The 24,527-nt window shown below is 27.4% G+C and overlaps 2 protein-coding genes across 2 annotated transcripts; both read right to left on the reverse strand.

Annotated features, from left to right (window-relative positions):
- Positions 1-11,376: 11,376 nt before the first annotated feature.
- LOC122503625 lies at positions 11,377-12,910 on the reverse strand. The gene is made up of 2 exons (XM_043614243.1): positions 11,516-12,910; positions 11,377-11,483 (listed from the first exon to the last, which is right to left on the reverse strand). Exons 1-2 carry the CDS (start codon positions 12,908-12,910, stop codon positions 11,457-11,459), a joined length of 1,422 nt encoding a protein of 473 aa, XP_043470178.1. The 3' UTR covers positions 11,377-11,456.
- Positions 12,911-13,134: 224 nt separating this feature from the next.
- LOC122503626 lies at positions 13,135-15,230 on the reverse strand. Its single transcript, XM_043614244.1, has 7 exons — positions 15,107-15,230; positions 14,807-15,020; positions 14,510-14,718; positions 14,248-14,429; positions 14,006-14,168; positions 13,564-13,703; positions 13,135-13,493 (listed from the first exon to the last, which is right to left on the reverse strand). Exons 1-7 carry the CDS (start codon positions 15,192-15,194, stop codon positions 13,149-13,151), a joined length of 1,341 nt encoding a protein of 446 aa, XP_043470179.1. The 5' UTR covers positions 15,195-15,230; the 3' UTR covers positions 13,135-13,148.
- Between the last annotated feature and the right edge of the window lie 9,297 nt (positions 15,231-24,527).

The raw sequence follows: 24,527 nt of genomic DNA on the forward strand, positions 1-24,527 counted from the left end.
CCCCCCCGTCGATTTTTATCAAAATTATATGAAAATAAAGCTTAACTTTTCTAGTTTCCATTCCCGTATAATATATTATGGACATTTAATGGGATTAATAGAAAAAAAATTGTTTAAAAAATGTGTTTTTGAAAAATTTGACAAATGGTACGAAGTTGAAGGTTAGTTAGGATTCAACTTCGTACCATTTGTCAAATTTTTTAAAAACATATTTTTTAAACAATTTTTTTTCTATTAATCCCATTAAATGTCCATAATATATTATACGGGAATGGAAACTAGAAAAGTTAAGCTTTATTTTCATATAATTTTGATAAAAATCGACGGTGGGGTGTTTTGAGATATTAAGAGTTTAAACTTTCAAACAGGAATTTCTCTACGAAATTGAGAAAAATTTAAAAAAATAAAAATAGCATTATAAAGTTCATGAAATTCTCTTTTGATTCAGTGTATAATATGTTACAAATAATTAAATTTTTTAATAATTATATTTATTAGAAAATCGCTCTCCTTGCGATTGTTTTTTGTCGGTGGAACGATTTGAAATAGAATGCCTCATATATTAAAACACTGCTCCAAACCTTTTTCTTTTAATTTTATACACATTATTAAATATTTGTGACATATATGTGTGTGATACCTTAATTCTCTTCCGATAGAGTAATTAATACATTATAATAATCGTAAGTTTCCTTTCCGTTAGCAAATTATCTGCATTCATTTGTTTGTTTTGAAAATTAATTTTTGTGGGTTAAGTATTGGCATTTTTTATATTTTTAAATGTCAAATTTTGCAATGTGTTATGATGTGTTTCAATGGTTATGTTCTATATTATCATATGTGTTTAATTCAATTTTTAACTCTTCAACTATCGCATTTATTCTAAAGGTAACTACTTTTTTATAATTTAATTTAATGTACATAATTTAATTTTGACATTAAATTTTTTAAAGAAATTTTACGTATTCAATTAAAAAATAAAAATTGAATAGTATAGTTTGGTAAATGAAATGTTTAAACTACTATTTGCAATTGAAATTTCTTTTATCTTTCTCAATTTATTGCATAGTTTATAATTTTTTTGGAGACTTTAGTGTAGTAATCGAAAAACTAAAGATAATTGTTAATAAAATATAGAAAAAGTAAAATTTTGAAATATCTCCCGCCAGGCGGGGCTGTAAGACCCCATACTATCGTCTTTGTTTTTATCTTTCATCCTTCCTTCCTTCGTTAATGTTTTTCGTCTCATTTTGTCGTTTACTATTGTTTTTACGTTACATCTTATTTATAGCAATTTTAATTGTTTTTTATTACAAGAAATAATTTTATTTTTTATTATTAGATATAGCATGTATATAGACTACAATTAGTTTACGAAATTCGTTCGCAAACGCAATGCATAGGTTAGAAAAGGACAGAGATATATATTTGTGTCCTTTTTTATCTCGTGGCGTGTCGTTCGTGAAATTAGTAACTATTTTTAACTGTAGTTTTTACAACTGTATACTATTGTTATAAGTCATTTAAAACAATCTGTTAGTTATTTCAATTACGCATATGTGGTAGTTTTAACTACTTTTTTTCTAACTAAACATATGCGGTTGTTTTTACGATTCACTTTTTTTCTGTGTAACCATTGGCAACTCTACTTCGATAAAAACTGTCTTATTGTTAATTTCATTTTATAACAGGGTCAGTCCATTATATTTCACCTGAAGCCGTTGCGGCCTATTTTTAAAAAAATCTCATAATTTGTAAAAATGATGTTTAATATTCATAGAATTCATTTTTGAGAATTCTTTTATAAAATTGTTTGAATTATACTTAGAATTTTAATTTTTAAGTTGAGTTGCACAGTAAAAAGGATAGATTGACAGTTCTGAAAATTTAATAAAAAAGCATGGAAATAATTTAGATAATACAAATTTCTTGATTAATATTTCGTCGGGTTAGCGCAATATCATACTTATTCAATAAACAAGGCAAGAACATACTTATTCAGAAAAGAGGCAAGAACATGCTTATTCAAAATATAAAGTAAAAACAAACGAATTCGCAAATTAACCTTTTTAGTCTGACTTTAAATTATCAAGAATATTATAATTTTATTTCAATAATACTTTTCATATTAGAAAAACAAAATATTAAAAAAATTATTCTCAATGGAACTAAATAAAAGTTATTATTCGTAAAACAATTGTACAAAATTAAAAATCTGACTAAAAAGGTTAATTTGCGAATTCGTTTGTTTTTCCTTTATATTTTGAATAAGCATGTTCTTGCCTTTTTTCTGAATAAGTATGTTCTTGCTTTGTTTGTCGAATAAGTCTGATATTGCGCTAACCCGACGATTTGTTAAAAATGAGCTAATTTACTTGTATAAATAGATTATTATGTAAACATACCCAAAATAATAGATAAAAATTGATTTTAAAACTTAACTATAAAATGTCAAAAGTCACTACATTTTATTTACACTTTTCTAAAAAGTTTATAAATATTAAAAAATGTATTACTACATAATGTAAAGTACTTTCAATATACTTTCATATTATGTGCTAACTTTTTAATTTTATAATAAAGAAATATGAAAAATTTTACCTTTAATATTGAATGTTTCATGATTTTCAGTGATTTTAATCACTTATTTCTTCTCAGGTGCAAGACCAAAAAATCCCATTTTTGTCTTAATATTTAAGTTTGACCTTCTTTTCCATTCTATTAAATTTTGGTGATGGAGAACGAGCTACTTTGTAGTTTTATTCATGTTTAAAAAATCTGCTTCCAAAAGCGAGTTTGTTGGTTAAAATGCAGGTAATTTTATAACACTGAAGTTGGCTATCTCAATAGTTTTGCAAAAATCTACTTGCATTTTAACCAACAAATTCGTTTTTTCAGCAGATTTTTTAAACTGAAAAGTAATTTGTTCTCCATCACCAAAATTTAATAGAATGGAAAAGAAGATCAAACTTTAATATTAAGACAAAAATGGGATTTTTTGGTCTTGCACCTGCCCAAGTAGAAATGTAATACTGGCATAGTACTGATCTTGTACTGACTACCAGTATTGCAGTACTGACTCCAGTACTAAGTCAGTACTGGGAAAACCCTGGCTGGTAACGCTGTCCAGTACTGATTTTTACCGGCGGTCAGTATAAGCTCCTTATTTAATTATTAAAGCATGGGGAGTAATTTATTGAATACTAATAATTATTATTAGTATTAATTATTATTAATTAATTATTAGAATTCCTTTTATTAAAATAAGTTTAAAAAAAATATTTTTCTTATTTTTTCATTATTTATTTAAATCTTATTTATTTAGATTAATGACTAAATTATTATTATTACTGGTTATTAATTATTTAAACTTATACTGTATGTAACACTGTTAAGAATTATACACAAAACACTTAAAACTAAGACGGAAAAATATCGCACGCACGGGGGACCGAACCCTAGACCTCGAGGACGCAAGTCGAATACACATACCGCATAGCCACGCAAGCTCGGGAGTTATCTCGCATAAACTTCCTTTTGAATTGTGGGACCGATATATATAGTGCTTTAATAATAAATCCACTGCATATTATATTTATTTCAAGAAAAATTATTATACATATATCTTTATATACATTTTATCAAGTCATTATGTAGTAATTAATAGATACATCATAATAATATGGTAAAAATTATTAATATAATTATTTATTTATTATTTATAATCTAATTATTTATTAAAATAATAATAAAAAAAAATTATTTAAGAAAAATTTTTGTTAAATAAATAAATAAAAATATATATACAGCTTTAAAAAATAAAATTTTTTTTATTATTAATAATACGTAATAATTCTAAAAATAATTAATTAATAATAATTTATTATTATATTATTAAAATATATCTATTAGTTAATAATAAATTAATAAAATGTTTGATATTATTGTTGATGAATAATGTTTTTACAAATCTTTGCAAATATTTTAATTGTTAATAAATCAAACGATGTTTAATGTTTAATTACATTATAACAAATTTTGATTGTTTTTTTAACTCCTTCGCAGTACTGATTTAGTGTAAAGCCAGTTTTCTGCCAGTACTGATTTTAGAACTTTTCTAACTCCGACATAGTACTGATTCGGTTTTGGAGTCAGTATACTCCCAGTACTGATCGGGTTCCGAAAGTCAGTACCGACGGTCAGTACTGAGTCAGTACCATGTCGGTGTTTAACTCCGTCCTAACTCCGGACATTTCTAATTGGGTGAGAAGAAATAAGTGATTAAAATCACTGAAAATCATGAAACACTCAATATTAAACGTAAAATTTTTTATATTTCTATATTATAAAATTAAAAAGTTAGCACATATTATGAAAGTACATTAAAAATACTCTACATTAAATAGTAATAAATTTATTAATATTTATAAACTTTTTAGAAAAGTGTAAATAAAGTGTAGTGACTTTTGGCATTTCATAGGTAAATTTTAAAATCAATTTTTATCTATTATTTTAGGTATGTTTACATAATAATCTATTTATACAAGTAAATTAGCTCATTTTTAACAAATATTAATCAAGAAATTTGTATTATCTAAATTATTTCCATGCTTTTTTATTAAATTTTCATAACTGTCAATCTAACCTTTTTACTGTGCAACTCAACTTAAAAATAAAAATTCTAAGTTTAATTCAAAAAATTTTATAAAAGAATTCTCAAAAATGAATTCTATGGATATTAAACATCACTTTTACAAATTATGAGATTTTTTTAAAAATAGGCCGCAATGGCTTCAGGTGAAATATAATGGACTGACCCAACAATTTTAATTTTAGAAAACAATTAAATTATATTGTTTTTGCGTAACGTTTTTAAAATGTTTATTATATAAATCATAAAAAAACTAGTTTTCGTAAACAAATGTACTTAATCTCAAACTCTTAAGCATAGCGGAAAATTTGAAAGAACGGAAGCGGATGAACCTTTTAACGGAAGTATTCTGTTTCTTGGAAACGGAAGCTAGGAGTTTACAACAAAAGAAATGGTGATATAAAGTGACTTTTTTTGCATGTGAAACGATTTATTTCCGATCATAAATTGATTAAAGAAAGGTTCTATTACTTCTTGTAGAAATAATTCAGGTAAATAAATTAGTTTAATTAAGAATCATACAAACTACAAAACTGAAATATGAATAAAAAGGAGATGAAAAGTAAATTTGTCCTTCATAGTGGTAACCACTCGACGGAGTTTATGTATGTGCAGCACGTGTTAATATGTAACAAATATTTTCAGCTTTTATATATAACAATATTGAATATTGTATAAAATATAAATAAGTATATTAATGAGGATAAGAGAATAAATTATTCGTTATTCGTTAATAATGAAAAGCATTCGATGAAATCTGTGTCTGCACGAAATTTGTTATATAGAAATAATTTTTTTTATCTTTATTGAATGATTGAATATTTGCAAATAGGTTCGAATGGAAAAAGGGATATGTTCTGTTTGTAAGCATGGATACTTCATCTCTAAAACCAGGCATGAATAATTGGAATTTTTAATTTTAATTATATTATTAGGGTAAAATTTACCCTATAATATATGTAATATATTCATTCTTCTATAATTCGAATTGGTAATGCCGAATTTAACTGTATAATGTTTAATAATTGCTCTATAGATAGAGTAACAAATCAAAAAATAATAAAAGAAATTTTATTTCACACTTTTTACTGTTTATTTATAACTGTTGTCAATATATGTACGCTGAAATTACTTTACTATTATTGCTCAATAAGGTTAAATAATTTTTTTTTATAATTATTACAATAAACTTTTAATTTCTTTAAAGTGCAAACAATTTATTATTGATAATTTATAACAATTCTAAAAGAAAAATAAAAAAGCCAATTTCTATAAATTTGCCAGATTTTGTTGCGGTATTATTTAATGTTAAATTGATATATTAAATAAAATATGTAATTCAATCTTCGATGGATATTATTTAACATTGTTTAAAGAATTATTCGTTGTTATATATTAATGTTTTTTACATTATACATAAAAAGATGCTGTTTCTTTATAATTTTACAATTTTCGTACCTATACTTATAATAACCGATAAATGTTAAATTATCAAGGTGGCCCGCCAGAGTCTCTACTAACTGGGAAAACCGGGAAGTAGTCGGGAATATAATTTGACCAGGAAAAACTCTGAATAAACCAGGAATTTCATGCCAAACGGGGAATTTTCCCACCAAATTAAAAAAATTATATTATTTTAATTTCTTTTCAATAAATTGCTTTTTATTTTAATTTCTTCAGATATTTGTACTGTTCTCTAAATTTGAATTTGTTTAAAATAATTAATTTGATAGTGTAAAATCAGTCACTGACTCAAATTTAGTTAAATAAGAGTCATTCCATTATATTTCGACTAAAGTCGTTGCCGACTAATTTTAAAAAATTGTAATATTTTGCAGGAATAATTTTAAAGATATTAGGATCACCGAACAAAAAGAATTTTTTAAATATTTTTTATATTTATTGTAAAATAAGCATCTAAAGTATATGAAGTCGTAAAAACTGACACTTTTTCATCTAATAGAAAATATTAAAGAAAACACATAATTTACTATAAAAACGTAAAAAAATTATTAGAATTTATTAAGAATGAATTATTTTATTATTATAAATTGATAGAAACAATTATTAATAAGAAATATTAAATAAAAAGTAATTTTAAAGTTTACATGGAAAATAACCTATTTTTGCAAATTTCATTCACTAAATATGAGAAAGAGAAATCATTAAATTGGATAAAACCTTATGAAATATAAAGTACCTGTGATTAACTTTCAGTTTTTCTTATCACTTTCTTCCTGTTTTCTTTAAAACTGAAGTTGGTTCAAAACGATTAAACAAGAAGAGCTAACTTCGTCCTTTAAAAAACACATGTATTAACCTGATAAAAATAGTCAAAAGTTTAAAGTTAATTAATTCGAGAAATAGCTTCGGGACCAAAGAAAATCTTTTTCCAGTGAGTGTATCTAGTGATGAATTAATTATTGCCCAATTTTCGTAATTTTTCATTTTTCTAGGCAAAAGTTATTTACATTTGAAAATCGTGAAAATAAGCAAAGTGCCAATTTTAATTGCTTATTTTTTAATATTTGTGAAGAAAACAGGAAGAAAGTGATAAGAAAAACTGAAAGTTAATCACAGGTACTTTATATTTCATAAGGTTTTATCCAATTTAATGATTTCTCTTTCTCATATTTAGTGAATGAAATTTGCAAAAATAGGTTATTTTCCATGTAAACTTTAAAATTACTTTTTATTTAATATTTCTTATTAATAATTGTTTCTATCAATTTATAATAATAAAATAATTCATTCTTAATAAATTCTAATAATTTTTTTACGTTTTTATAGTAAATTATGTGTTTTCGTTAATATTTTCTATTAGATGAAAAAGTGTCAGTTTTTACGACTTCATATACTTTAGATGCTTATTTTACAATAAATATAAAAAATATTTAAAAAATTCTTTTTGTTCGGTGATCCTAATATCTTTAAAATTATTCCTGCAAAATATTACAATTTTTTAAAATTAGTCGGCAACGACTTTAGTCGAAATATAATGGAATGACTCATAAATTTTTAAAAAATTTCGATTTAATAAAATTTTTGTGAAATTCAACTGAAAATAATTAAATTTTGTTAAAGAATTTTATTAAAAACTTTTTAACAAATCGAATTCAAGGTAGATGAACACCCTGATTTTGTATTTACTGCATTTACGTCTTTAGGAGTACTCGTATTTAGTGACTTTTATATCAAATGACTTTTCGATTAAATAACTATTCTATCTAATGACCATTATATCAAATGACTTTTCGATCACATGGCTATTCTATATCAAATAACATTTTACCCGGTGGTCGGGTAATCATGTTTTTTGGGAAAAATTCCTGCTCCTCTTGATGATTGAAAACAATTAAACTTAAACATCTTTTTATGACGATTATATTCTTTTACTGACATTCGTTTGTGTCTGCTATCGCAATGAAAAGCGCTTAAAAGTTAAAATAAAATTTCCTATCCTTCAGGATGTTGTTCAATATAACACTTCAACAACATCTAGGTGCTTTTAGCATTCTATTAAAAATAGTAGAATTGATAATAATTTAATCTAAACGTCTTTGTTTGTCTGCATGCTTTTTCGTTTTCATTCTTGATAATTTAAAATAATGTACAACAATATTGTTTTAATTGTCAATAAAAGTTTGACCTGGAAATTATCGGGAATTCAAATTAAAAAAAAACGCCACTTTAAATGTCAAATCACTATATTTTAACAATTGTTTAAAGAAATAATTATTATTTATTAATTAGCGATTTTACAGTTTATATTTATCGGTTATTATAAGTGGATCAAAAAATTGCAAAATTAAAAAAAAAAATTTTCTAGGTGTACACGGAAAAAAAAAGTGTGCTAATATCACACAAGCATATGTCGTCCGAAAATTGCATCATGTGATACGTGCTTTTAAAGGACAAATTCATGCGCTTCTAGTATCACTTACTTTAATGTGAAAAAAGGTTAGAACATATACCACGATTTCCTTAAAACTATGCTATAAATGCTCCCCACCACTCAATATGAAATTTGCTCGAAATCCATGCGCTTTTCGGATGGACCTCTTGCAAATGAGATACTAATAAAGTGCGCATGCGCGAAAGTTGTACCCAGTTATACATATATATATATATATATATATATATATATATATATATATAAATCATATTAAGAAACATAAAAATTATATTATTATTAGTATTATTTATTTCAAAATTATAAACCTCTAAGTGAATATCTATTTATTAATTTTCAAGTCATTAAATTTTTTTATTACCGTCATTGTATTAAATTTGATAAGATATTTTATATTTAAATAGTTTTAATTTGAACATTGCGTTTTTTAAAAATTTGTTATAATGTTTTCAATTATAATTATTAATTCATCACATATATTTTCTACATAAATAACAAAACCAATGATTTATTAAATTTAAATTAAGGAAACGTTATATATTTAATCAATTTTTTTATTTTTCAAATATAATTAAACATATTTTTTCTTTTATAGATAGTTATTTTTTATTGATCTGTTGAATGTATAAATAATATTTGTTTTTTAGCCAGTTCAATGAAATTATAGGAAGAATTATAGGAATTAAAAGAAGGTTAACTTTATAAAAATTCAAAAACCACTTCCAAAAAGAGAGGACGAAACAATATTCATAAAAAAAGTAATAATAGTATTAAAAGAGGGTCTAAATTTAGACTTGTCAGGGTGGTCACAAGTTTCAGTTTATCAATTTCCCTGAACAAATTCTTTTTATAGGAAAAATATGAATGTTTACGGAAAATAAGTAAAATTCATAAAAATCACAATTATAGCCCTACTTACATTCAATTATTTTCTACAATTTTTAACTAAACTTTATCTTTATTTTAAATAATTTTCTTCATGTAAGTTTCTTTTAAAATTCAATTATTTAAGTACAAAAACTCAATATCTTTTAATAATTGTAAATGTCAATATTGTAAAATAATTTTTGAAAGATAATAACTTTTTAATTATATTACAATTGAAAAATTTCCAAACAATTGAAATTTGATTAATCTTTTAAAAATAATTGAATTTTTGAAAAATGTAAATAAAAATAATTTAATTTTTGAAGAATTTTAATTATCAATACGAACATGATTTCACCGAAATTATAATAAATCTAAAAAAGTAAATTTCCATAAATTTTTATTTACTTTGTTCAAAGATAATTGAATCTTAAAAAATTCCGATTAAAGATTAAACAATTCTAAAAATTTGGTTTTGAAAATATTTTAATGTAATTTTTCGAAAATAATTGAATTTCATAAAAAAAATTTGAATAATTTAAAATAACTAATTAATTTTTAATAAATTATAATTAAAAATTTTGAAAATAATTTTTTTCTTCAAAATGTTAAAAATAATTCTAAAATGTTATTCTTTTTGTATGTATTTGAATTTTTGAAAATAAGTAATTAAAAACACTGAAAATATTATATTTAAACAAATTTTTAAAAATTAGAAGCAAATTTTCGTTTTTAAATGTATACGTTTTTCATTAACTTTTTTGATAATTCAATTATTTGCAAAATTTTCAATGAAAATTCTTTAAAAGTTGATTCTCAAAAATTTTGACAAAATAGTTAAAAAAAATTTATTATTTTCAATTGAATTGTATAAAATTTCAATTATTTAAAAAGATTTTTATTATATATATTTTAAAAATTTAATTATCTTAAAAAATGATTCAAAAACAATTTTTGAAAGATTTGTTTATGGTAATTTTTCGCATTATAAAAGTTAAAATAAATTGCATTTTTTTACTAAAAATTATTGTATTTCGTTGCAATATTTGGAAGAAAAGTCGAAAAGTAGCAATTTTGGACATTTCCCTGACTTTACTGACATGTGGCTACCCTCGTTGTGCAATCTTTTTAATTTTGAGATTTTATATGTTGATAAAAAATAGAAAATTAGAGACGAAATTTATTTCACAGAAATATAAATTTATATTACAAAACTTACATTATGAATTCTTAAAGATACAAATAGATTAATAATACACTATAAAATGCAAAAATATGCAAACACTTTGTGTTTCGTATTTACAAATCAAATCTTGTTGCGATTAACTCATAGCTTTTTTTTTAATATATAAACACGGCGGTAATTTAGGGAGCAGATTTATATTAACAATAGTATCACAATTACTCTGATTTGATTTTACTTGATAAGAATGGTAATAGTGATTGAAATAGAGGGTTTCAAATTCATTGATTTGAAAGTAAGTATTATTATTCCAAATAAAAATCTTCTTAATCACGCCAAACTTGGGGTTTTCCTCCGTGATTTTGGTTACTAGGAACGTCCCATCAGAAAAACTTTTTCCCAAAATATCTACAGATTTTAATGTTGTTACAATTGAGTTTTCTGGTATGTTTGTAATTAGATCTCTTGTTTCAAGCAATTCATTTCGATTTTTTATCGGTCCAAGCGAAAGGTCACTTTTAACATTTTGACAACACTCCAAGTTGTAACACTGTTGCAGTTGATGCCTAATGGCAATTGTTAGTGGCAGGTTTACATTGCTCGCGGTACTACGTGTCGCTTCTTTTAAAGATTTATTTTTCCTTTCGAATTTTAAGGTGGAATAATGGATCACTGGACCATTTAACAACATGACTGTTACATAGTGAATCAGAAAATGCATTTTTGGCTTCAGTGCTCCAAAAAGACTAATATAAAGTGCATTATGCTTTTGAATAATTTCCCTGACGTTTTCGATTTCACCCCTAGTCAGCCTTGGAGACGTTAGAACACTAACTAACTTTCTAAGTATGATATACAATTTCCAGTGTCTATTATTTGCTGAAATCAAATCCCCGATCATCAAACCTAAATACCTGACAAGACAGAGCATCTCTGAAGCTGATTGCTTAATTTTTAATTTAAATCGGCCGTTCTTGTCAGGAGAAAAAAACAACGGTCTAGGCTTATTCGGTTTTTCTGCATCTGAATAAGGAAACGTTTCGATTCGGTTGTTAATTTGATCAAGTGTTATTTCCTTATCCTTAATTAATTGTTCCAGAACTCCACTAAGAGAATAAACAGCGACCCCTTCCTCCAGATCATGAGCAAAATCAACAGATACATTTTCCGTGATGTTGAATTTGTTTACCATGTGAAAAACACACTCTTCAACGATACCAGTTGATTTTGAATCGTCTGTTGACAAATCTTTTTCGTATGATTCGATTGTTCTAATCAATTTTTTATTTTCGACAAGCATCTCTTGGCATTGCTTGGAAGAAGCTTTGCAAATTCTGCAATAATGTAATGCTATGAAACTTTTCTGGAAACCACATATATAATTTAATCCTAAATTATCTCCAAATATTTGGGCACATTCAAAATAAACTTGTAAATGCTTTCCATTTACATTGATTTTAATACCTTCATCAGATACTAGATTTAAATCTTGAATAATTCTTGAGAATATATTTTTATTTCCAAATTCTTGCAAATGCTTTGAGTAAAAAATGGTTAAAACAAAGATGTTTTCCAATTTCGCAATTAAATGAGGTGGTAAGCACAAGATTGATATGTAAACTCCTCCAAATTTTTGTTCAAGGGCGTGGCTCCCCAACACATTTCCAGTCTGAAATTCATCAAAGTAAAGTCCAATAGGGAATACAATTTTTTCTTCATTTTGCAAGCAATATTTTTTGCGCCAGAGATCTCCTTGCACAAAGTTAGATATAACATCCTTTTCTGCCATCAGTTTTTTATAATGTTCATTCGTTTCTTCAAACATTCCTGGTATTTTAAAAAAATTTTCCAACGTTTTCTTTAAGGGAACATGAGCTGCGTAGACTTTCTTCATTTTAACCTCAATGTTTTCTGGATCCTTAATGACATGAATAGCTTCTTCCCCAATTTCAATCTCTTCTGGTTCAATATAGAAACTCTGATCTTTATAAAGTTTGAATCTCCGGTGTTCAGTAGAAAATTCATTAAAAGTATGCTTATTGTTTTCCAAAATAAATTGTACTTGCTTGAAAGATTGTTCATGCTGTAAATGTGCTAAGTTGCTCTTTATTTCACTTTGAAGAAATGGAATAAATAGTTCTGATATGAAATCGTCAAATGTTTCAATTATCTCCCCGACTGCTTTTCTGGAAAGTAATGGATTATTGTACAATTTAAGCGTAAATTTTAACATTTCTCTGTCTAATATTTCTTTTTTTGAACCAATGTTTTCTCTCAATTGATTTTGAAAATCCATTTTGAATAAAAACACAATGTTTCAGTTAATCAATGGATATAATTATTACAGTTTTTGCACGCTTTTAATTGCAGTTGTTACTGCCACATAGAAACAATTTACTTCAAATTCACAGTTGTAACTCTAACAATTGCTGACAAATGTAATTTCTAAGAAACAAATTATTACAATCTTGGATATTTCCAATATCAATTGTAAGTACCGCACAACAGTGAAAACGTAATTGTTAACAAGCGAATTAATGAACTTTTCTCATATTTTCAATCACAGATGCTACTGCCGTATACAAATCTTTGACCTCAAACTTATATACTTCTCTTTCTATAAATTGCCACACGTGATTGCAAACTGACGAATATTTTTCTCCAAACACTTTCATACACTGAAAACAAATATCAACTGCTACGACAGGAGAAGATACTTGGTATTTATAATTATCAAGTACCACAAACGCTGATTTTACGTCATTCAGTGATGGACCATTGATAATTACATACGGTTGCAACTTTATTTTGTGATCGTTGTGCATTTCGAGCAGATTATTTTCCACAGCTTGTAGTTCATCTTTGAAATTTACGGTTTCCTGAAATTTAAGATTATTTATCAGAATTTTATTATTAAAATATATTGATATAAATCAGTAAAGTACATACCTTAATGTGAACAATAAAAGATTTTAATATTTCTTCTTTGTGTGGGTTCCAGTGAGTTTTAGTTTTAGACTTTGTAGTCTGCTTAGCTATTCTTTTGAAGATTAATGGTAATAAAATCAACGCTAGAGTGTTTTTATGATCTGAAAAGTAGAAAATAGAAAATGTAAACTTAATTATTGAGAACTAAAGTCAGAAGAGAACATAAAAAAGTGATTAGAGAAGTCATAAAAGGACCAAAGACAGAAAGTGGATGAGTATAGTTAAGACAAAAAAAATCGGAGGAAAGAAGAGATCGTCAAGGAGGAGAGCACAAAGTAAATAAGAGTACCCAAAACAAAAGAGGTTAGAAAAAAGTGACATAAACGAAAGACAGAAGAAAACTTGTGAAAAAAGAGGACAGAACAGAAAGGTGCGATGCGGCTTTTATTTTTAAAACATTTACCATCATCTTTAATTAATGCATTTTCCCGAAATATTTGTTTGATCAGTTCGTCTGTAGATTTTTTCTTCTTTGCTATTTTAATAACTTTATCCCCAATTGAAGGCCAATTTTCTGCAAAAATGTTGCTCTGTATATTGAAGTTCTTTTCAAAATCGACCTGAACCTACAAGTTAATATGTGTGATATTAAGTAGTTCTCAATAACTATTAAAATTAAAAATCCATATAAATGCATATGCTTACCAGATAATATCCTACAGAATGTTTAAGATTACAAAATGTTTCGAAAATCGTTCGAACATCCGTCTTCTCGTAGAAAGATATTCTTTCTTTCAAAGCAGAATTGCACCATAATTGTTTGAAGTCTTCATCGATAATGTGAACTGGCTGTTTTAATTTTACGAAATCATCAGATTCTTGATTTTCTAAAATTAAAATTTTAAGCATATTTATAAATTAAACCATGATTTTATAAAAATTAAAAAAATTTTTTATAAATATTTACCTTGATAAGTTCTTTTTCTTCTCTCCAAAAAGTTTATTTTTAGTCGTCCTATAGCAATCTCCTTTTCCCGTTGCTTCGAATAATAGGTTTGGAAGGCACCTCCAGCAGCTTTTGTATTTGACGGTCTGGTATAAAAACTTTCCTTTAAAAAATCCGGAAATAATTCACATGTAGCTTCGGCTAGCGCTTCTAAACGATCACTTGATATACTGTAAACAAAAATAGAAAATTTATTTTATATTCATCGCATTAAAATATTTTTGTGCATATATATGTCCAATAAGAAAAAATAATTACTTATAAGAATTTGTTCGCCAAAACTCATTATTTATGATTAATTTTGCCACTTTATTCTTCGAAAAATATGTTGATTTTTTTGTTTCAAGTAATTTAGCTACCTTCTCCTCATCTTGTTCAAAATCATAAGCTGCAAGCAAAAAACTTTCTTCGTAGGTTGAGTTTAAAATCTGATAAATGTAGTTTTCCTTTCTTAAATTTTGATTAGCTGATTCTAAAAAAATTTAAAGCTGAATTTTTCTCAACCGTAAAATAATAATTATGTCTTTGAAACATTTTAATAAACAAAATTTAATTCACCTTCAGCATTATTGTCCTGTGGTGTACTTAGTGAATTTTCTTGGGAGAGTACAGATACAGTACCGTCCGAAATTGTCAGTCCACCCATTTTCAAAGGAATGACAAAAATTTTTTAACATAAAATTCATAAAAAGTAAAATTTTTTTTGGTTTATATTTTAAAAGACAATAAAATTTTGAAAAGAATAAGACCTTACAGAAGTCATTTGGCCAAAATTTGTAGAAGATATTCTTAAAAATCGTCATTTTCAATGTTTTACAAAAATTTGAATAACTTCTAAAATAATGGACGCTTTTTAATAATCTTAGGCTTATTTTAAAGACCATTTTCTACAGAATAAGAATTACTTATAGGCATTAACCTGTAATTTTTAACTTGGAATAAGCATGACGTCAAAGTTGGACAAAAAAATTCAAAAAATTTGAAATAATATTATTAAAAGAAAAATAATTTTTGAAACTCAAACATATATTTTTATTGAATTTTCTTGAAAAATCTACACCATATCATGTTTTATATATGTTCTAGAATAGTTTTTAGTACAAAAAATTGATTTCAAATTTTTCCAACTTTTTTGTCTAATTTTGACGTCATGCTTTTTCCAAGTTAAAAATGACAGGTTGATGCCTATAAGTAATTCTTATTCCGTAGAAAAAGACCTTTAAAATAAGCCTAAGATTATTAAAAAGCGTTCATTATTTTAGAAGTTATTTAAATTTTTGTAAAACATGGAAAATGACGATTTTTAGGAATATCTTCTACAAATTTTGGCCAAATGACTTCTGTAAGGTCTTATTCTTTTCAAAATTTTATCGTCTTTTAAAATATAAACCAAAAAAAATTTTAGTTTTCATGAATTTTATGATAAAAAATTTTTGTCATTCCTTTAAAAATGGGTGGACTGACAATTGCGGACGGTACTGTAGTGCACCATCAAATAAGATGCATCCACCAGAAACTTGTTCTTCCGAAATATTTAGATTGACAACTGACGAATTAGATTTATTTAAGCTAAAATCTGCTTGTTGAGGCTCTGCAATAATTTAAATAAGATATAGAATTAGCATTATTTTCTAATATTTTTACAACCATTATTTGATGACATGAAACTAATAATTAATGATATGAAGTAATGGTAATCTTGACGTTCAACTTGAAGTGAATTATTATGATTAGTGAAACTACTTTTCTCCATATTCATAAAGCTGTGAAGTTTGAAAACTAAATCTTTTGAATTGAAAAATAGACCCGCCACTAAAATCTCGCCATCTGCCTGTCACATACGTTAATAAACATAAATTAATAGATAAACATGCATAAACATTCACAAATAGGTAGACATTTAACCAGAAACTTAATGAAAATGTGAATAAATTTTTACAATTTAACCAGAAACTTAATGAAAATGTGAATAAATTTTTACATTTTTACAAGAAAAACAGTCTCTTTGAATCAATGAAATGTTACTGAACATTTTATATTTGCAGTAAATTTAATAACTATACTTCAATCTGGTTTTCAAATAAAGAGTTTGTTAGTTGTTCCGAAAGAATTTTAACGTACCAAGAGAAAAGAATTAATTTTTTTCTATTTTTAAATTTCTTTACCACAGATTATATTTTAGAGAAAAAACTACATACAGAGGGTTAAAAGTTTTAATAACTTGTACTTTTAACTTAAATCATTCATTTATTAATAAAACAATAGTATTTCTATATTTCGTTATTATTTATACTTGAACATAGCTTATATATAAAGATTACATTAAAAACATGTGTTTGAAATTATTTTGTGAATTATTTATGCTACAGTCACAAGAGAACGTTATTTTACGATTAATGTTTTGAAAAGCAAGTTATTTTATAATATTTTAACAAACATTTCATGCAATTGATACAATCTTTCAGTTATTATTTAACAAAAGTCAAAAATATAGACATGAGTATATATAGACGAAAATAAAAAGCTCACAAATTAAATTTCACATATTCTTTCTTTTAATTTATAATTTTTAAAAACTTTCTACGTTTATTTAGCAATTTATCTTATCTCTAATCATTCAACATTACTGATAGTAAACTTTTATAGGTGTATTTGAAAGACATTGAATTATAGGTAAAAGAACATAAATATTGAAACATAACCTTAAACTTCAAACCATGCTTGTTTTTTGAGAAAGCAAAATAAGAGCACAGCTAAACACACAAAATAAAATATTTTACTTACAGAATTAGCAAAAGTAGAATATATTTCGCACACTGGAAAAAAATTCTAAAAGAAATTCTAATTCACTTTAGAACTGGAAATTATCACACGACACGAGCTGCGATTTATAGCGGTATATATATATATATATATATACACTATGGCGATAATATAGCTGCATCTAGATGCGCATGCGTCTCGGGTCCCAGTCCCATTTACAAGAAATCCATCCGAAAAGCGCATAGATTTCGAGCAAATTTTACATCTGAATGTAAGGAGCATTTCTTTCATGTCTTTTGAACGTTTTTAGTATAATGATCGAACAAAATTAGTATATATCTTTTTCTATTCTTGCAACAAGTAAATTCATGTAATGAATACATGTTTTCATGAAAGAATCTCTTGCTATAAGAACGATTTTTACATCAAATAGTGTTTAGCGAAAAGTACATCAACGCTTCATGTAAATTTAGCACACTTTTTTTTCCGTGTATGTATAATAGTAAAAAAGTTAATAAAGATTGTAACGATAGCGTACGCGCATCGAATTGAATGCAGCGTTACCAATGCACTCGGCAGCGTGAGGGAGAGACACGTACGCGCACAAGTCTTGCGTCGCTGACTCCCCTTCCCGCGCCGTCTACATTCTCTCGCTGGCCGTCTCTCTATATCTCTCGTTGCACGATTTCAGAATTTCAGTTCGTGGCTCGACGCCACGGGGAGCACTCCGGGCAAGAGGCTACGAACTCGCTCTCCAAATAGATTGATACTTTCACTCAAGGAGCTCTTGGTGAATTTATCGACAAGCAATGCTAAGTACTCTTGGTTCCAGGAGCTCCTATGCCAAGAGAACTCCGTCATTCTCTTAACCTCCTGGTCTCTGTGACTTCCCTGCGGGAGCTCTCACGAGAGGATGCAGAGACCATTCTACTTTTCCACCTGGACTTCCCTGTGGGAGCTCTCATGGGAGGATCTAGTGGTGAAGGTCATACTATCTACCTGAAACTCTGCCCCCCAGGTGCATACAGGAGCCCTTGCTGTACCTGAGGCTAAGCTACGGAGACGATTTCTTCCCTCAGGGGGCACCCTGGATAAGAAATCGCCCGTTGAGTATTCCGTTACGCAACTCTACGCGTCGAGCAGGAGTGTCGGCAGCGTACCGACATTTGGGTGGTCATTTTCATAGTAGTCAAGCCACTTCTCAGAGTGCACGTACTAGTCGCGTTCGCCTCGTAGAGCGATGGGGTAAATTCTAGAATAACCCAGCGTAAAAGAATCTCACTTTTTCACGCGTAGCTAAATAGGTAGTTCTTATTTAATGGTATTATTTTCAGACGTGAGAATCTTGGAGTACCACCTGCCGTATAGCGACATGAGGCGGGACACTTTTTTCTAAAGCGAGTTTACTTAGTTTTTTTTTAATCTTCTTCGAATTATTGTTTTAGTAATTCTAGTTTATTTTCTTTGCTTTTATATTCTTTATTAGTTTTAGGCTACGTTATTATTTTGTTTTATATTCTTTATAATTTAGGCTTCGTTATTATTTTGTTTATTATTCATTTTATTTCTTATTTCATTTTATATTGTTAATTATGTTTTAAACCTTTTAATTCTTTTATTTGTTACAATATATATTTCTTACGAAGGTTTAATTAATTGTCTCGTTATTGACTACACCTCTCCTCGAAATTACAGAGAAATAATTCAAAGATGGCGTTTCACGCCATTATCTGTGGATAATTATTTATTTGATTAATATTTAAGGGAACCCGGACTCCATCCGGCGAGCGAATTCCCAGCAAATAAAAACCTAATCATTACAAGATAAGTTTTTTATTTCAACAATTATTATTAAAATAGCGATTAGACATTCAACTTTCATTGGTTGTTATAAGTATTATGTAATTGCAAAATTAGAAGAAGCTGTATTTTTTTAGGTGCAATTAGGAAAAACTTAGTACATAACAATAATTATTTTTTTAACAATTATAAAAAAAATCTTCACTTGTGATAGCTAAAGAATACAATGTAGCTGTAAAGTTTTAAAAAAAATATTTCGCATCTTGCAAAATTTTGTTTATACATAGGTGAACATGTATATATAAGAACATAAGAAATTGTACAATAACTTGTTATCTATAGGTTTTATTACGCATAATTTCTTGTACCAGCCTATTTTCTTTCACAAATTGAGATACAATAACTTGTTTTAATTTTATGTACATTTTCCCGTATCTAAACTTGTATAAGATTTAGTACAAATTATTGTACAATTTCTTGTACATGATCATGTATAAGAATTTTAAGGAGGAGTAATATTGAACTTTTAACATACTCACGTTATATCAAACGTTGTTATAGCAGCAAGATTCGATTGTAGAACATTTTTTAACGCTAAATTGAAAACATTTTTATGGTTTAGAAACAATTTAAAGTTTAATTTTTAACATTTGCTCAATTTCGGTATATACTCATCTATGTAGTTCTGGAAAACGAGTACAAGTCTTCGCAAGGAAAAACTTTCGAACAAAATTGGGATCACGATTACGCCCGTAAAAACGATTACTGGCTTCAGGAGGAAATCGCACCTGTACGTGATCCAGACGAGTCTCTTCTTGTTAATCAGGAATTAGAAACATCTGTTTATGAGGTAAACATAAGAGGCGCTCACTGCTCACTGACTGGCAGTTGCGCGTTTCTCCAAACGTCGGGCGAGTTATTGGATCCAAAAGGCCTCAATTTAATCTATTTCAAGCCACAATAATACTTATAATCTATACTAGCTGTCATACCCGTCTTTGCCCACATAGCACAATAATTTTCTTCAAATTTGCGGCAAGTTTTCAAAGCCAAATTCGAAAACTTATTGCTTGGCAAATTTTCAGCAAACTTGCGGTAAATACCAAAATGTCCGTTTGATTTCAAGTTTGCAGAGCAAATTTGCAGAAAATTTGCATGGCAAAGTTAATGTTAAATGCATGCGCAGTAGTTTTCTATCACAACTAGAGCTGCGCACTACATTTATGTAACCTTCCCTATAAGGGAAGGCAACGTTTATCCAAATACATACATTTTGAATACAAAAAGATTTTTTCTGAAATTTTTAGGTTTTTTGAAAGTTTGCTGCAAATTTTCCTCAAGTTTGCTACAAAATTATCTGCAATTTTGCCACGCAAGTTTTTTGCAAATTTGCTCTGCAAACTTGCCACCAAACGGACACTTTTGTATTTACCACAAGTTTGCTGCAAATTTTCCAGGCAAGTTTTCAAATTTTGCTTTGAAAACTTGCCGCAAATTTGCAGAAAATTATTGTGCTATGTTTTATTCAAATATTTATTTTAGGCCTTCATGTTTTTATTATTTATTATTATTGTAGCCCAACTTTTTTTAGGGAAGTGTTTATTGCTTGTTTTTGGCGATTTAATTGCGCAATGAAGGTACACATTATTAAAATCACTCATAGGTATAGTAATTTAACAAAAACAATTTAATTCATGTGATAAAGCTGTTAATTTAAAAATTTGTTATTAATGGAGCCTATATATACTTGACTTGTTCAAATTGTGATTCCGAATAATTTTTTTTTACTTTTTTAATTTTAAACTAATAATTAAACATTTACAACATTTTTAATATTTCTAACCATTTCATAAATTTATTTCATAGTTATTTTTGATTTTAAACTCAATTTTGGCAGTGGTCCACAATTCCCTAACATTTTTGAAAATCATGAAATTAGACTCGCATTAGTAAAACGGAAATTTCTTTAAGGTAAATGATAATTTTGGGAAACTGACTGTGATAAAAGTTAGTTTATACCTCCTACTGGCATAAAAAATTTGAAAAAAAAATTTTTGTGTGAGATATTAAGCTAAAAATAAGTGTGGCCCACAATTCTCCAATCTCCCTTACGTTTAAAGTAGGGCTTTAAACTCTGCCTACGCAAGTGACCGTTATCGACAAAAAACGACAATTTGGTCGCTTGGTTGAGACTATGGGAATTACATTCAAAAGCGCTAGAGTGGGGATAAGTTAGCGTAGGCAGAGGGTTAATTTTTACAAATGAAAATATTAATATCAATAAAAATTCAAGAAAAAAACAATTTTTTGAAAAACAAATAAAACTATTACACGTCTTCGATTCTCACATGGGAATCTACATTAGACCCTATATCAAAAACCACTCTCAAAATCTGAATCAGTGAAATTCCACTGAAAATTAGTGAAATTTTTTTGAGAATCAATGACTCTATTCTCGTGATTGGAATCAATAGAATTGCACTGAAACAATTAAAAATAACTGAAATTTCAATCATTTTTAACTGATCTTCATAGTGCAATTTCATTTTTGTCACTGATTCTCAGTCAAATTCCACTGATTAAGTTTTAGAGAGCATGTAAAAGTACACTTTCAGGAAACCATATGGATTATCATGTAAAACCGTATAAGAAATTGCGACACGATTTTAGGTATAATAAAAATATTTTAATTTTAACTTATTTTTTTTCAACTAATTTACTTTGTTATATATTATTAATTTTTTTTAATTGTGCTTTTGATAATTTAATTATATGCTTCGATAACAAACCACTTACTCTCTAAATGTAAATCCGTGTAATTTGATTCAAAATAGAATGACGTTTGTTTTAATATTTATGTCATAACTTTAGCTATATGAGATGTGCTCAGCAATACAAAACCAAATGTCCTGGGAGAGCATTGCTTTATGACGATGAACCGGAATATGTTTATTTGACGAAAAACTATTTCGAAGACTGTGAGTTTAATAAAGATGCCGCACAACAGAGAAGTGCTCTCTTAAATAGAAGTCTATCAAATCCGAACAACCCTTTAAAAGTTTTTAAAGAAGTGAGAAGAGAGTAAGTAAAAAAAGAGTATGCCCATCCATTATACATTCATGCAAAGCTTGTTTGAAATATTGAAACTTAACTTAACCCTTAAACCGCACACTGCCAAATCCATCCTTAAACCGCACACTGGGTGTGCGACACCCGGGGACCCCCAGAGTGTGTTCTCCAAGCTGAAATAGGATATTATCTTTTGGAAAAATTATCTTATATAGCTCGGTACATCTATTTTAAAGGAAAATAGGTTTCATAATGATTTATTTAATTTTTATAATTAAAAAAGAGTTTTTTAAAACTACTAAAATTACCTTAAACCAAAAACTGGGTATCAGACAAGCAGAAATTTTTCGCCGAAAACTTCATAAAGTTATCAAATACACAAAGACACTTGGCAGACTAATGTCACTCACGAAACATAAATTTAAGTACAAAATGTACCGTCCAATATCAACAGATGTTCAATTTTTACGAATTTAACCTAAATATTAGAGTAAAAAGCTAGAATATGGGTGTCGCACACCCAGGGTGCGGTTTAAGGGTTAAGGTAAACCTAACGGAATATTCTATTCGAGAATTGAATGAAATTAAAATTTTTTTAAGGTTACGTACTTTTTTCCAAAAAAATCGTGTAATTATTTTATTAGGATTATTATTTTTATTCATTATTAATAATTAATATTATTTTATTAATTTTTTTTATTTATTTCCAACGTTGAAAATTTCCATCAAAATACCCCCTGAAAATATCATGAAACTTCTCACTGGAATTTTCGTTAAGCATTTGTATTACCTTAAATTTCATATACAATCAAGAGGTTCTATATTTTTCAAAAACGTGGTAAATTGATTAAACTTTAGCTAATTTAGATTTTAGAGAGTACAGTTGTAGAAGTTATGTTTATAGAATTTTAAAAAAATACTTAAAATATATGTAACTAATTTTGATCTAAAATTAAAAACGGAATGTGTACTTAATATTGTACAGCTGTTAAATCATGAAACATTTTTTTCTTCAATAAAATGATACTCGCTTGAATTCCAAGTTTCGAAATCGCAATTTTACTTTAGGACCCGATTTTATGTAATTGAGGAGCTGGGTCTAAGAACCGGCTCTTCGATTCAGCTCCTCAATTATAATATTAACATACAATTTTTTTTATTTAAGGAACACGCAATGGACATGTAGTCCTCCATATGAGTATCTGCAAAAATCACTGCAACGTTGGCTACGAGGTGGTTGTCCAGCTGTTCCAAGACACGTAGTTGACGTTGCAGAAGTTTTGAACAGTACTGTTTGGAAAGAGCGAATGAAATATGACATTAATGAGAAGGAACATCAGGTTTTGGTAGAAAGTGTTACAGATGCAGATAATTTCTGTCACAATATTTTCTACTCACCTGATTTCCTATCGAAAGTATTGGAAATAGACGTATCAGCCGCCTCAGCGGATGGAACTTTTAGAACCGTTCCATGGTTAAAAGGAGCTTCGCAACTTCTAATTGTCTCGGTTTTCTCATTTGACAAGGTATTATTTTAAATTTATTTTAAATACGTATTTTAAAACTACTTTTAATTAAATAAAGTTTATTTCATTCTCGTTTTCTCATTTAGTTCCCTTGTTATATGTTCCATTAAACAGGTTTTACTTTTTAATAAGGAAAAGAAAAAAATTAATTATTCAAATTGAATGTATAGTTTTTATAGAACGTTGTATTTTATATATTATTCTTTATTTTAATAAGATTCATTGAAGAGTCTCTGCTTGGCAGTCAAACCGAACGCACGTGTTTTCGTAGCTCATGTTGCCTACGGTGATAAATTTTATAATTGAAATTGCTATAATTCTGCTGTTTTGCATTCCCCACGTGATTATTCATTTTCGATACCCTTCAGTGAGGTGCATTGGTGTTTTGTGATTGACTAACAGTTCAGTGCATCCATTCTCTTGCTGGATTTGTGATATACATTGTTTTTCACATGTGTAAATATGTCTGACTTGAAAATGAAGTCCTTGTTAGACAAGTTATTGAGAACTGTGGAGGAGCTGAAAAGCTCACAAAACGACACAAGAGCGGAGGTGCGTGAATCCTGTGGAATTTCTAAAGATATCAAGGCTGAAATGGGAAAGTTCTCTCTTAAAGTTAAAGACTTGGAATCGAATTTGGAAAGAATATTTCACAAGGAGAGAGCCAATAATATTATTATTTTTGGTGCGAAGATTGAGGAAGGTCGTTTGGACTTGATAAGCTTCATCATGTCTCTGTTCAGAAAAGTTGAATTGGACATCCCAGAAATAGCGGTTGCTGATGTGTTTAAACTAGGCAAAAACAAAAATAATTGCCCGAT

Source organism: Leptopilina heterotoma, unplaced genomic scaffold, assembly GCF_015476425.1.
Source record: "Leptopilina heterotoma isolate Lh14 unplaced genomic scaffold, ASM1547642v1 Lhet_267, whole genome shotgun sequence".
Taxonomy (NCBI): domain Eukaryota; kingdom Metazoa; phylum Arthropoda; class Insecta; order Hymenoptera; family Figitidae; genus Leptopilina; species Leptopilina heterotoma.